Below are 15,182 nucleotides of genomic sequence, written 5' to 3'. Positions count from 1 at the left end.
CTGGCTCTCTCATCGACCGCTGACCGCTCAGAACTTGTCAAACTCAGGCTGAAGACAGGGGACTTTCAGCAGGATGCCAGCCAGTCATGCCCCCCAAAGTAAAGACTAGTGCTCCACCTAGTGGACTGCTGTGTCTATGCCATGCCAAAGCTGGTTTGAGTAGCACATGATTCTCAGGGGTTTACCAGTGTATAAGTGGTTCTGCTGTGTGGTTTCCTACCATGGTGCAGTTAAGGATGCTTCTTAATTTTTCGCCCAGATCTTCGCCATGCTTGGGTTTGTCACCTAATTTTTTCCCTTCCTGTACAATTTGATATTCAAATTTGTTACTGCATGTAAGTATTTGTCTGGTGTTTATTTAATATAATATTAATACAGTACTTGCATCCAAAAGGGATACATTACATGCTTTTGTACAAAGCAGTGTACATTTTTAAGAATGTATTGTCAACCAGACGCTGGAGCAATTAGGGGTTAAGGGGGCTTTCTCCAGGGCCCGATGATTAATTAACTCTGCCGACCCTGGGATTGGAACTGGTGCCGATCTCCGCTACAGCGCTAACACCCTAACCCTAACCCACTGAGCCATCCCAAACTGCTGACAATGATGTATCTGGTCCAATTATTCGTACATTTTTGGACAGTATGAGCAGTAGGAGTTGTTGAGGCATGGAAAATCACCATTTTTAATTCTGGGCCTGGTTTGTCCTGAGCTTGTGCTTGCCGCTTAGCACCACAGGGTGGCACTGTAGCCCTTCAGATAACTGCTCAGTCAGGCTCATGCTGCGTATTTATTGCCTCAGTTAGCTGTATTTTCTTTCTGTCTTTGTGTGAAACCAATTATCCATGGATGAATTAACAAGAGAAGTTTTACACATTTTTATACATTATTCATTGTGTGTGTTGCCTGTTCTGTAGGTGCTTTGTTTATCTGGTTTTGTAGTGGAGTTGTTTTGAACAGAGTCCCTTGAGTGGATAATTAATACAGATTCAGCTGTTGTCACACGAAGTGAGTTCTAATAAGTCCCCACTTTGAGATGCAGCGTTGCTGGTTTTTCTCCCCCCTGGCCGTGCTGAGATTCCTGTTCTGCGTGGACCGGCATAACATGTGTTTGCACATCCTGGAAGGCAAAGGTGGTTCTCTTCCACTCAGCACTCATTGTGCCTGTTTGCTGTTCGTGGTGCTTATTCAGCCAGTGGATGGCTTTCCTGGGGAACAACAACGCTGAGGAGGCTGGCCACTGTCAGAGCGCCGATAGCCAGCCCATAATACCCTGCAATGCGAGGGCAGGGTGTGTTTCTGCGGGAGCATGCCCCAGGCGGAATTTGACTGATGCATAAATAAACAGTATAGGCTTTTGCTAACTATGGAAGACCCTACCCAGGGACCCAAGATCACGCAGTCAGCCTTTTTGCTTTTACTGCCTAACTTTCTCAAGAAGTTAAGGACTTGAAATCTATAGGCGCTGGTCCTTTCTCAGGTTTTATAACACACATGTTCTGTTGTCAACTGTTTAATTACTATTATTATTTAACTTTGATGAATTGGTGGAATTAACTCCTGTTGCTTGAGTTGTTCATTGTCGTCCCTCTCACACTGGTGAACGCTTAATCTTGTGCACTAATGAGGGACTTTGAAATGACTGGCAGTTATCGCTGAGCTTGCACAGATGAGCCTGCGATTTTCCCTCTGCGCTAACACACCCGACGCACCCTGTAGTCCACGCTGAAGGAAGACCGCGAAGGCTGAAAGGTGATCCGCCCATGCCAAGCGTTGCTTCTCTCATAACCCAGGGGTGAGCGCAGGGCTGCCCATTTAACAGCTGCTACACACTCATTAATGTTGCATTGCTGATCTGGCCAATGGTGCAAAACGGCTGTAAATCTCATGTTCTGCTGCTGGCTGAGACGCTTCCTCATCTCCCCTCTCTGTCCAGTCGGGTTTTCATGGTTCAACCTGAACAGTCAGCCAGTAGATGATCTGAAGTGCCTGACCGCTGTGACGCAGCACTGATCAGCAGCCCAGTAAGAATAACGAGAGCTCTGCTGGCCAGAAATGTCTGATCCAACATCTGCCTTAATGGTAACTTGGTAAAAGCACTGCGTTCGATTGTTCTCTACTCCCACCCCAAAGTCGGTTCCCATCTGTCGGTCCGTCTGTCTTTACAGAGTGAGCTGGAGCTCAGCCTTCCTCCATCTCCAGTTGCTTGTGAAGCCCTGATGGTTTTTGCTCTGTTCCATTAAATTATTAAAGGCCAGGGCTGTTAGCACCGCGTGTATATTCAGAATCGAGCCGTCGTCATGGCACCCGCTAAGACGGCAGAAAGAGGATAGCAGTCCGAGGTCCCTGCAACTCAGGAAGATCCCATGTCATAAGCCGCCCCCCCCCCCCCCCCCCCTTTTTTTTAATTTCCTCAGCTATCAGGACGGGCTGCTCATTTTTGGGGATGCATCTAAATTGAAATTGGAACTCCTATGGAAGGCCTCTTATCTGTTTCATGAAGAATCGTAATGTCGGGTTTATGATTAAGGTGACTGAAATGCAATGTAGCTTGTTTGTAATAAACTCTCCATATGATTGGCCGTGAGCCGCTGATCTGAGCTGCTGTCCCCTGATTTTGTCCCACCCTTGCATAACCCCAGTAATCCCTAACCCACACCCCCACTTCCCTCTCGGAACTGTGCCTGCTGGCCACTTTTCTGCCGCCACGCATGTCCGTGTAAACTCCCACCCACCGTCTCATGATGAGTTGGTCACCATACTGGTATTGGCCGCAGGGCTGGCTTGTTCTAGTATGTGCAAGTTTCAGCATCTTATGAAATTTAAGCATCACTCATTGTGGTACACTGAAGCATCACTCATCGGACGCATAACAGTTCAATGCCCCATGTAATGTAACATCATTAACTTTTTGTGGTATTTCTGACGTAATCCTTTTGGGACTCAAACCAGCTTACTCTGGTGTTCTTTATTCTAATTTCTCTTATGAATAGAAAAAGAATATATGGTTACTTGCTTATTGTATCAGGCATTAGCACCTCAGTAAAAAAGGATAATGCTCTTAAATTGTCCTGTGTTTTCTGAATATGACATTTTGAAAGTACATTAGTTCGTGTTACATCAATGTTTTTTTACTTTGTAATGAGCCAAAAGAACTGGATGAAGGGTTTAACTGATTTTTAAATACTTGTAGATATTTGTCTGTCGCTGGGGAACTTTGTCTGTAATGTTAATGTGGTCTTCAGCTTTTGTTTTGCCCACTTGAACTGCTGTATTTTCCAGCTCTTTAGACTCTCCGAGCAGCTATAGTGTCTGTCTCAATGAATTGCCTGTCATTTGTCATATTAGCCCATCAGAACTCAGGGGGCTGAGTCAGCGTCTGCTCTGGGAGTGCAGCTGTCAGTGTGCGTGTGCCTGTGTGCCCTGGAGTTCCTTTTTTGTAATCCCGTCCATTACCTGCGGCCCTCACGCCCTTATCTGTGTGTGTGTGTGTGTGTGTGTCTGTCTGTCTGTCTCTCTCTCTCTCTGTCCCTCTGTCTGTCTGTGTCTCTCTCTCTGTCTGTGTCTCTGTCTCTCTCTCTGTCTGTCTGTTTCTCTGTCTCTCTCTCTGTCTGTCTGTCTGCTGTCTGTCTCTGTCTGTCTGTCTGTCTGTCTGTCTGTCTGTCCATGGTGTGCCAGGGATTTCCTCTTTGGATAAACAGATGCCTGTTCTTGGGAGGTGAGGGGGGGGTGCATAGCATTTCCTTATGTCAGCTTGTCGTCAGCATTAATACACTTGAGGGGAGCGGATTTATCTTTAAAATGCATTTTTTTTGTTCGTTTATTCATGGTGCGTAATACAGTTTAAAATTAGCCAAACCAGGTGGGAGTTGGGGAATTGGGTTGATGCGTGTGGTGATCTGAGACGTTGCCTGAGTGCTGCGGTCTCCACCCAGAAGTGATTTCCCTGCAAAACACACGCTGACTGTGCTGCAGTGCCTCAGCCCCCCCCCCCCCCCCCCCCCCAGCTCTGATAGCAGATGGCACTAAAACAATAGCCTTAGCAAGGGGGCAGTTAAGGCTTGCAGGCTTCAAGTGGCTGGGCTGGATCTATTACATAGCAACCTCCAGCACCAGTGACCCTGTTCTCCGGGTTCTCTGTGCTGGCGCTCCGCAATCCCTCAAGCACTGTGGCAGTGCACCTCACTGGCGCCTCACTGTATTTTTACATCAGTATGCCTGCTATTGCTTTGTTTATTATTTATTTATTCATTTTTAAAGTGTACATAAGAGTGGTGTGTTTGTATATATCACGTTGTGGGATCCACATGTATCAGATAACGGTGATCGGAATCCGGGCCTAACCAGGCCTTTTTAATCGATCTGTATTGGCTACCAGAGCCTGAACAAAGGCCCGATCTGTTTCATTTCCCGTGTCCGCCTAATTTACGTCAGTTGTGCAATAAGCCTGAGGAGCATTGCTTGGAACTACTATCTATCGAGATGTCAGCCATGCAGAAATTTTTTAAATTGGAAACTGAAAGTAGCCCAACAGCTACCTGCAATGTTTACACTGCTGTCCTTTCAAGAGAAGGCAGCCATAGAGCTTATTTTAATACAACTTGCAAAAACATCATAAGGAAAAATACCGCAAAATCAGATGAAGAATGCACTAATGCCTACTGTATGTGTGTGTTTCATTAAATATTTATTAAAAGATTGGATCAGGACTGGGAATTGGCAGATACAAATATTGAATGGATCAGATCAGGGTACCAAAATAGGGGGTCTGGACAAGGGTGTCGTTAGGCCTATTTTAGGGGGGCTTTAGCGCTTATTTATTGGCTTAATCGTGAATAATTTGCCATCAGCCCTGCCTAGGAAAGACTCCTAACCCCTAAGCATTCCTCTGTAACTGCCCCTGGATCAGGACTTCCCAGGAGTTTGCATGCGTTCACTGTGAGAGGGCACTCCCTTCTTCTGATGCATCTGCAGTCAGCCTTGCACTGACCAGCGGCCTAACCCTCAGCTATGTCTCCTGACTGGTCCACCTCCTGGCCCAATTATCCGCTGTGTATCTTCCTTTTTTTGGCTACTGTCAAAGCCGGTGGAGTCGCTATTTCTAATTGGGTACTGGGCACGTTTCTGGACACGTTTTTTTTTTCTTTTCTTTTCTTTTCTTTTCTTTTTTTTTGGGTAGGGATCTTATGAACTCTGCACACACTGCCTGTGTTTCAGTGTTTCAGTGTTTTTCTTTGGGAAAGTATGTATTTCCTAAACGGTGACGATGTAGCTGTGGGGGTGACTCAGTGGGTAGCACAGTTATGGGTTCAAATCCTTAATCAGGTGCATGTATGTATATGTGTGCTTCTGAATCTATATGTGAAATTTGCATGCTCTCTCATGTCCTGCAGGGTTTTCCTCCTATAATCCAGATGTATAATCCCCCCGCAGTCCAAAGACATCTCATTAGGCTAACTGGTGCTTGTAGAAGTATGACTGTGTATGCATCCTGCGATGGGCCGGCCTCCCATCCTGGCCTCACCTCAGCCTTGTGCCTTATGCTGCCTGGGATGGCCTCCAGGTGATCATGACCAGGATAAGCGGCTGGACAGTTTTCACTGTGTGGTTATTTCTAACGTGCGTGTGCCGTGCGTCTTCTGCTAATAAAAAGTAATGTGGAGAAACTGACGGTTGCCATGGCGAGTGCGATCCTTGTATTTCTTGCGTGCGGAGGAAACGGCGGGAGAGGATGGAGAGACGCAGACGGCTTGCCCGCCACATCAAGGCAAATGGCTTACGTAAGATATTTTTGCCCAACTGGACAAGAGCTTAGCTGCGGCAGTAGGTGCCGGTGACTGGAGGAGCCCTCTCAAGCACGCTGGGCACCCTGGCGACTGCGGCCATGGACACCACCTGGAGCTTCTCCCTCTCTCCCCTGGTGTCAGCAGGCTTTGTCCTTCCCTCCTGCTCTCCCACACGCTCTCTTCTCTCTCTCTCTCTCTCTCTCTCTCTCTCTCTCTCTCTCCTTTGGTCTCTCACTGCCTCTCTATCTTGCCTGATACATGCAAGTTTAATCCGTGGAAAGCGGGTCCGTGCCAGCAAGTGTGTGTGTGTGTGTGTGTGTGTGTGTCTGCGTGTACGGACTTTCTCCTGATGAACGAAGACATTTATGTTCGACAGAACAAAAGGAAGCCTCTGCTGAACTTGTGTGCAACTGCCGGTGCTATTGGACATGCTGGTTCCCCACAGCTTCCTGAGCTTCTCTTTCTAGCTACCTCCGTATTTACCGATCTGCCGTTTGAACGGAACTGGTCAGTCTGACATTTGGATTATTCAGTTATAAGTTGGCGTTTGCCGAATCTGTCGGCTTTAATAGTGACTGGACACCGACTGGAATCCCGGATTCTAATCGGAGAGAAATTCACTTTCCTTTCGTGGTTTGGGCAGAAGAAGAAAAGAATGGTAAAATGAGCCCATCTTCCTGAGAGGTGCCGGAAAATTGCGCGTGTGTGTGGCATCGTGTGTGTGTCCGCCCTGGAGTGTTAGTGTGGCCGTCCACCCAGAAAACGTCAGGGTCTTGGGGCTGGTACTGGGGGAGGAGACCTGACCCTGCCCCCTTCAGGGGATGCGCGTTTGTGCCGGTCAGAATTCTCCACCTGACTCCACCGCTGCCTCCTCTCTGGGTCTGGCACAGTTTGGAAACGGGAGCGTTTGAACCGGCACACTTGCGGAGGAGGACTGGGACACCTCATTCTGGGCTCTGCATAGAGGAGCCTCTCTGTGAGAATCGAGTCTCCCTGCTCTGCCTCCAGCCACCCCCCGGGTGGGCTGGTGCGACTCCTGCACCCGCTGAGCGAGGGTCACCCGGGTCAGCATGCAGGTCTCCTTCGTTTGTACGGATCATCGGGGCGTAAGCCGCAGCACCGAGGACCGGCTCAATCGGCAGAACGCCAACAGCCCCGGCACGGGCACACGCAGCAAGTTCCGCACCGTGGCCATGGTGGCCCGCAGCCTGGGTCAGCTTTCGGTGCAGACCGTCCCCTCCTCCAGCGACCAGAGCATGAGGACGGGCATGAAGTATAGGTAGGGTTTGGGTCCGGCCGGCGTCCGTGGGGCCAGTGGGTGTCTCTTAGTCACTAAACCGTGCAGAAAGCTGTAGAGCATATCTGGCTGCTGGGTCAATGCCCGGTCCTCGTGGTCCAGGGTCGTCTTTTAGTAGTGACACATCTTAGCTGCTGCCTATCAGGTCACTGAAGCTACACTCCAGCCTCTGTGAGGTGCCTCCTCACCTAGTTTTTAAAAATAATAGGTACTAGCACTATCATCTCTAGATTCATTAACCCTCATCTCACGAATTATCTCATGGAAAGTGTAGCAGGTCTTGTGTGCTGTCAGCGGAGAGATCGGATAATAGGGTGAGAAGCGCAGTTTCACTGTGTTTCCCGCTTCTGAGGCTCCCAGTTCAGTGACCTTCTCCTGTAGGGCTGTGATTTTAAACATTTACATCCTTAAAAGATTCGGTACTTTTCATGCAGCCTCTTGGTGCTGAGAAAATTGGACCAATTATTTGTGATGACAATGATGATTATTTAATGGTCATTATTTATTATTTTTATTTTATAATTTCATGTTTTTTATTATTAGTAGTATTATTTATTATTATTCTTATTGGTTTGTCACAAGGAAGTGTACTTGTCGGGCATAACCACTGCATTCTTCCACATATCTCACTGTTTAAGTTACATTTCATTGCTCATTACAAATCTCAGTCTCCCTGTTAACTTTCAGTGAGTCAAGTAAGGCTGAGATATCTAATTGAAATGTTAATGAGCTAGCAGTTACTTAGCATAAACCAGTCACTGTGTCACTCTAAGTATAGCTATTGGGAAAGCTGGGAGGCAGCATGCTAGGGAAAGGTACTTACTGGTGTGATGGGGATGGAAACTGCTTTCATTTCGAAGCATCAATTCAAATTTGTCTTTCTGTTTTAAGCAGCATGTTCCTGCATTGTGTATGATTCGGGGGTTGGTAGGAAAAAGGGCAGCCGGCTGTGCTGGCTGCAGGCTGAATGGGGGCAGGGGGTGCCAGGGGGGGCCAGGGGGGGCCAGGGGCTGTCCCGCAGTGTGCCCCAATTTTTTTGTGTGCCAGTACTGTGTCTAGGATTCCAGGCATGTGACCTTCAGTCTCCAGTGGGAACCTAGAGGGGGGTTTGAGTTATGGTGTGTGTGTGTGTGTGTGTGTGTGTGTGTGTGTGTGTGTCTGTGTGTGTGTGTGTGTGTGTGTGCTACAGGCCCTGGGATCAGTGGCCAAGGCGTTGTGCAGTTATCAGTCCCCGTGTCATTGTGACTTTCCCTCATGTGTGCCCCGCACAGATAAAACGATTTGCAAAGTGACGCAGTGGACAGAACTGGGCCACTGCCCCCGAACATGGCGCCCTGAGACTGGGGGCTCCGCCCAGGCTGGGGGCGCCTGCTTCCGCAGTTGTGACGAAACTTTAATAGGAGGCAGTCGCTGTGCTTTGGTGAGAGCAAAGCAGTGAGGTTTCACTGCCTCTCAGAGGCCGGAACGTTTGTGGGTTAGGGTGGGGGAGAGCTGCTGTGCCCTGCCTTGCCAGGGATACCTTCACCCCTTGAGGACAAGGACCATCTTTTGGTAGGTAGGGGATTTCAGCCCCCTGTTTCTGTCCCTGGTCACTGGCGGCATTTATAGTCTTTATTCATCTGTGTCACCTGTTCTGAAAAGCATCATTTGTGGCAGGCAGATTAATTAATGAAATAAATTAATTAATGAAATAAACAGTTTAGTTTGACCTTTATCTGTCCTGGCATTGTAGTGTCATTAATGTCTGGGAAGCTCTTCCTGCCTTTAGATAAACAATTAAACCTCATTCAGCAGGCATAAATTAATGACTTACAACAAAGAGAGTGTGACCCCCCCCCCCCCCCCCCCCCCAGTAATCTATTTCTTTTGGCAAGAGGAGCAAAGAGCTGGTCTTCTTGACTGTCCTTTCAACAGCACATCTTCACACACAGTGTAGACCGTCTTCTTGCTTTAAATAAACATTCTGAAACCTGTGAAGCTGTTCTGCCTAACACCTGCAGGGGGGCTGCGCAGGGACCCCTGCTCTGCTCTTCCCCGGAGATGGTGAGCGTTTGGGGACGTGCAGTGTGGCGGCCCCCTGCCCCGCATCCTGCTCTCTAGATGCTCTGAATGGTGCCTAGATTAAGTCTGTGTGTCATACTAGCTGCCCTTTGGGAGAGAGGAGCTTTCTCTACCTCTGTCCCCCTCTGTCCTTTTTAAAATCTCATATTTTAAATAATTCATTTAAGCTGTAGGAAGTGGATAAAACTTAATGAAAATTACAGCTCAGACCTGCAACTGGATCATCTACTGAATAAAAATGTTTACTGCTTTACTCATTTTGAATGTGGTGTGTAATAAAGGCGAATTGAGCTTAATGTCATTTAAATGCACTGCAGGATTTTTGTGTGAGTGCGTATCAGGAATGTAGACTTTCATTACTGAAAAATTCTAATTTATATTTTAAAAGTTTTAAAGTCAATTTTGAGATGCAGCAAAGTGACCACAGTGGCCCGTGTTAAAGCATGCTGTCAGTGGTAAGGCTTCACTAAATGCATCATTTGAAATGTCTAAAGGCTGATGCTTTTCTTTTAACTTTTCATTTATGGCATTGTCACGTCACAAAAGTGCATAATCTGTTTGTTTCTTTTTAGCACTTTGGCAATTTTCCACGTTTTTTTTTGTCATTAGGTAATGTGAAGAAGTCCCGAAGGCATTTTGAAAGCTGATTCTGATGAACGAAACGGTGGCTGTGAATGTGATTGGATGAGCCAGGAATTGGGCGGGCCATCCTGTGCTGTGCCGTGATATTCCAGTGTGTGTCTCCGGGCTCTGTCTCCACTGCGTCGCTTACATAACTGTGCTGCTCTCCCAGCCCAGCTGTCTCAGCTCCACCGCCTGCACTTCCCAGCTCTCCGCAGAGACCTTCTCACACAGAGATGCTGAATTGCGTGCTGCCACTTTGAAAAAGGGATGTCCCTATGCCGTTTTCGGTTGGGTTCGGGATGGGGATGGTCCCGGCCTCGCTTACGGTTGGGTTTAGGATGGGGATGCGGTTGGGTTTGGAATGGGGATGGTCCCGGCCTCGCTTACGGTTGGGTTTGGAATGGGGAAGGTCCCCGTCCCGCTCACGGTTGGATTTGGCATGGGGAAGGTCCCGGCCTCGCTTACGGTTGGGTTTAGGATGGATGGTCCCGGCCTCGCTTACGGTTGGGTTTAGGATGGATGGTCCCGGCCTCGCTTACGGTTGGGTTTAGGATGGGGATGGTCCCCGTCCCGCTCACGGTTGGGTTTGGCTGCTGGTTTGCTCTCTGTGTGTTCAGCTCAGTGGCCTGTTTAGGCCCCCATCTGCAGTTTTTCTGTTTAATGTTATTTCTCAGACACACTCCTTGCCTTCCATAATTATGTAAATAGATGCCTTCTTCATTCTTTAAAATGAATAACTGGAATTGGGATAGCAGTTAGATACACGTGGACATGGACTTTGGATTAAAAGGGTCCCTTTTCAAGTCCCTGAAGGGGCTGATCTTTTAATCAGAGGACCTGAAAGACACTGACAAACGGGGTTTATTAATAGGGGACGTGTGGAGCTGAAAGCTATGAAAGCTGTTTTGGATTTAAGGAATTTGCTGCACAAACTGTTTTCAAACACTATGGGAGGTGGGGGTAGTGCTTTGTTTTTCAGCCTGAGTAGACGTTATGATAATGTTAGGTGCTGTCAGAAAGGTAAAGGCCTATGTGCAGCCCATGTGGGGTTGTGGTGCTGTGCTGTGATTCCCCCCCCCCCCCCCCCCCCCACCCCATTCAATATAGATCCTAGGTTTTAAATTTCAGCTCTGAAAAGCCAAATGCAGCATACAGGGAGGTAAAGGTTAGTATGTTTAATTCATTAAAGAAAATCAGACCAGAGGCCACATCTACATATTCAAACAGATACATGCATTGCATAAGCAGCACAGTGCAGCCCTGGGTATGACCGTGACTGACTGGTAACGCAAGCTGTGACGGTCTGCTGATGTGACACTGTCCTGTGTGTGTTTCTGTGTATCTGTCATTTTCCGTTTTTGATGGAAGGCCGCTTGTGCCCCTGCTGCCAGAGTTGTTTACCTGGCGCAGCCACGTCCCCTACGCCGTCAGTATGGCGCGGCCACGTCCCCTACGCCGTCAGTATGGCGCGCCCGCGTCCCCTACGCCGTCAGTGTGGCGCGGCCGCGCCTCAGCCTGGCGCGCACCTCCCTAGAACTATAACTACACATAAATGCGACACAAACTGCGCACAAGTATAAATGCTCACAGTGGCGCAGGCCATGGAGTAAGTTCTGCGTAGGCTTGACTCTGAAGTATAAATAGTCTTTACCTGTGCGATGCTGGTAAGGCCAGTGTGTCAGTGATTGGGTGATCATGGTGTTCTTATGGTCTTGTGGAGCTGCATCTGTTCACAGTTTTTAAAATTTAATTATTTTTATAAATCAGGACTAGGGCTGTAAGGATGGGGTGGAGTCCTGTTGATCTTAACTGAGGGGTGTTGATCACCACAGATATGTGGCTCTACTCTGTATTGGAGCACACAGGGTTTAGATGGGATTTATTATATTGTGCTTATGATTTTTATGTTTTTGATTTAAAAAATTTTTTTGCAATGCACAGATATGCGTCCCTTAGGTTTTTTTATTCAGACACGTCAACAGATGCATTTCTTTGACTTACAGCTCTTCCGAATTTATTTGTGTTTACAGTTTTAACAGTAAATAATTTCAGAACAAATTGTTTTCCATGCCATATCGAAATTGTTGCAAACTGTGAACCCACAACCGAGGTTTGTACCGAACCGTGGATGTTGTGTACTGTTACACCCCTAATCAGGATAACAGAAAATTGTCATCTCTGGGTTTTTCCAATGACTTCAAACAGGCACCCAGCTTTTGTTTGCTTTAAAACAGAAGCTGTGTGGCATCTGAGAAAGGCCTTTATTTTTAGACGCTTGTTTTCACTCATTGCATGTGGATATTGTATCCACAGTACAGCAAAAGAGAGCGCTTGCCGAACAAAGCGTGTTTGTTCCGCCGTTCTGCCTTCGGCCGGACATGAGGCGTTTCCTGAGTCGGTGGTCACGTTAGCCCTGAAATTTGTGTCAAAGCCAGTGAGTCAGTGGTGACACACGCCTCCCACACTCCATCTCTCAGTGCAGTGATCTCAGTGCAGTGATATCCTAATCGGCGTGAGGCGGATCGCTCTCTTATGTAAGATTGCACATACGGTACTCTCTGCTGCCTTGTGCTGCTGGCTTTGTGGTGCCCGTTATAATGATTCCCACCAAAGGCCATTTTCAGGCCTTTTTAAGCAAAGCCCAGTGCTCCTAAGATCCTTGATATATGTAAGTTTGATATGCCATAGTAGTAGGATCTCCAGAACTGTAACTGGATCAGGTGCAGGACCATGGTTTGACTACTGGCAGATTGGATCTGGCGCAGCTTATTATTATCCTGAGTTTTTTTTTTTTCGTTGTAATGAATGATGCTAATCCTGACCGCCTCAAAAATTTGTGTTTGATATCTCATCTGTGAAAGATCTGGCTTTGTAATGGTGCTTTCAGCCTGAACTCTCTATGTCTGTGCTGTGAAAGATCAGGCTTTGTTATGGGGGTGTTCAGTCTGAGCTCTCTGTTTCTGGGATGTGAAACATCAGGCTTTGTAATGGGGGCTTTCAGCCTGAGCTCTGTTTCTAAGCTGTGAAAGATCAGGCTTTGTAATGGGGACTTTCAGTCTGAGCTCTTTTGTTTCTGAGCTGTGAAAGATCAGGCTTTACAATGGGGGTGTTAGCCTCTTTCAGGCTTCTGATTTTGTTTTTGGTGGAGAAATCAAATGTTGATTGAGACTCCAGCAAGTGTGGACGTGTGTGCTTGTTTCTGTGTGGGTTTGGAGAGCTTGTGAAAGCCCAGAAGGTACAAATAATTGGTTCCTTGGTGGGTTTGGCTGTGTGTGTGTGTGTGTGTGTGTGTCTGTGTGTGTGTGTGTGTGTGTGTGTGTGTGTGTGTTGCAGCACCAAATGAGCACAACATAACAGAAAGCAGGAATACTCAGGCCTTGTTTACCTTGTTTAGATTTTTTCTGGAATCAGCTTAGCTTGCCAGTGGGGTAGGGGATACAGTACCTCCTACCTGAAGTGAGGCGGCTATGGGGACCCAACTGGAGCCCTAGAGTCGGTGCCCTGAGCCTTATCAGGCAGAGATGGATGTGTGTGTGTTAGAGGGCGATAAAGACCCGCAAACGTGACCCACAGCTGAGGCTGAAAGCGCTCAGGCTGCATTTAGAGCCTGTGGGTGGTGTGCACATTAGCTGAACACATGTTGCATAAACACGAATCCCTGGGAAGAGGAGAAGCGGCTAGCTGGCCGTTCGCACGCCTCTGTGTGTTTGTGTGCGCGCAGCCCCCGTAAACCTGCGAGGACCTGCCTGCCTTTTGTCTCCAGTTACACTAATGAATATTTACGATGGCCATTTTTCCGTTCATGCTCACATAGTTTTATTCACGGTGACCGTGGGCCAGCAACTCGTCGCGTATGCGGTCGGCGATAAGAACTGCGGCTAAACTGAAGCTCTAATGAGCGGAAGCGAGGGCTGGTGTTGACTGAAATGCCCCAGAGAAAGCCCCCCCCCCCCAGGCTTTGCAATGCCATCCCAGCCCCTCCAGGGACCTTCGGCATATGGAGCGTTTGGCTCCCATGCGATACGCCTGAATACCTCTGCGTCTGTGGGCCGACTCTCTGGCGAGGTTTTGTGCACGGATGCCCTCAGGACTGATATGGGTCACGTGCCAAAATTCCGACCTGAACAGAGGAGCAGGCCACTGTTTTGTTGCTGTGTGTCACTCTTTGCAGTGAACATAAGCTCTGTTTGTACTGGAAAGCAGAAAAGCAGATACTTTTTTTTTTGTGTCTGTGGCACCAAGTATATGGCTCTGGTACGTCAGTACAGCGCCCATGACGTCCAAGATGGTATGTGAGTGTCCCCAGTGACCGGATCAGACGCCTGCATTCACCTGTCACCACTCTCCTCTATAATTAAAGAAGGCTGCTGTCTTCGTGTGACCTTCCTTCATCGTCGGTCACCCTAACAGGCTCGGGAAACCGGATCCGAATCCCCATCCTGCCGCCTGCGGACCTTCCCTGGCACGCAAGACACCATGTCCGCTGAGAAGCGTCCAAGCGGGAATGCGGGATCCCTGGGGATCGTGACGAGGGAGCTGGGCAGCGAGGTGCCCGTGCCGCTGTCCTCTGGGGGCTGTTTGCCTATCCTGTCCTGCCCAGGAGCAGCTGTCTGTGTGCTTTGTAAAGAGTGCAGTGTTCTGTCCTGTCATGCATTTGAAGGGAACTGACAATATAAAGGCTATGCATGATGAAATCCCATTATGCCACAGTGCTGTGAACTGGAGAGCTGGCAGTGGGGGTGGGGGCTTTCTAGAAAATATTTTAATCTGGAGTCCGGAGGGTAGAATCACGTCTATTGAAAAATGCGAACTGCCAACAGAATGAGATTTGGCAAATATTAAAACTGAGCACATCTGATATGAGGAGACAACGTGGAGTTTGCTGGGAAGGCTGTGACACCCCTCCCCCTGCCCCCCAAAACTGGCATTTTTATTTTGCTGACAGAATTATCTGTCAACTGTAGTGCTAGACCGTGTGGAGAGATTTGAATTTTATGAGCCTGGAAAACTGCAGAGATGAAGGCCGTGAGCATCCAGGAGCTGCGGTCCAGCTTCAGTCCCTTGTTCGTTTAAGCTCTGCTGTTAAAGGACAAACTGCAATGGGAACCTCGGAACTATCTGTAAATAGAGATAATGTAAGTGATTAAAACAGTCCCTTTGACTAATCAGTTAATATTTGGGGTTTCATTAGTGGTCAGAATGACTGACCATTGTCATAATTCAGCAGTAGGACAGAGCTTATTGGACTGGCATTACATATGTGTGTCAGGGGTCATTGCAGTTCCTTTGGTGCTTCTCTGTGCTCCTTATCCTAGATTTAGTTATGGAACAATCTGGGCAAGATTGTAACAGACCTGAATGCCATCTTTATACCAGGAGACAAAGTGACTTGCCTCTGTGAACATGCGTGTGA

The 15,182-nt window shown here is 47.9% G+C and overlaps 1 protein-coding gene across 9 annotated transcripts in view; it reads left to right on the top strand.

The window, feature by feature from the left end:
• kcnab2a (potassium voltage-gated channel subfamily A regulatory beta subunit 2a) overlaps positions 1-15,182 on the top strand; it is a 71,661-nt gene that overhangs the window by 39,308 nt on the left and 17,171 nt on the right. The window contains exon 1 of one of the 9 annotated variants that reach the window (XM_072715157.1): positions 6,006-7,066. The exons of 7 other annotated variants lie outside the window; for them this stretch is intronic. In XM_072715157.1, the coding sequence (XP_072571258.1) occupies positions 6,858-7,066 (209 nt within the window). In that variant the 5' untranslated portion in view covers positions 6,006-6,857. Of the gene's footprint in view, positions 1-6,005; positions 7,067-8,615; positions 8,636-15,182 lie in introns of those variants that run through there. One more of the 9 variants, XM_072715164.1, reaches the window with a different exon arrangement.

Source organism: Paramormyrops kingsleyae, chromosome 8, assembly GCF_048594095.1.
Source record: "Paramormyrops kingsleyae isolate MSU_618 chromosome 8, PKINGS_0.4, whole genome shotgun sequence".
Taxonomy (NCBI): domain Eukaryota; kingdom Metazoa; phylum Chordata; class Actinopteri; order Osteoglossiformes; family Mormyridae; genus Paramormyrops; species Paramormyrops kingsleyae.
Note: the sequence above shows the minus strand (reverse complement) of the source record. Positions and strands in the feature narration are given on the sequence as shown.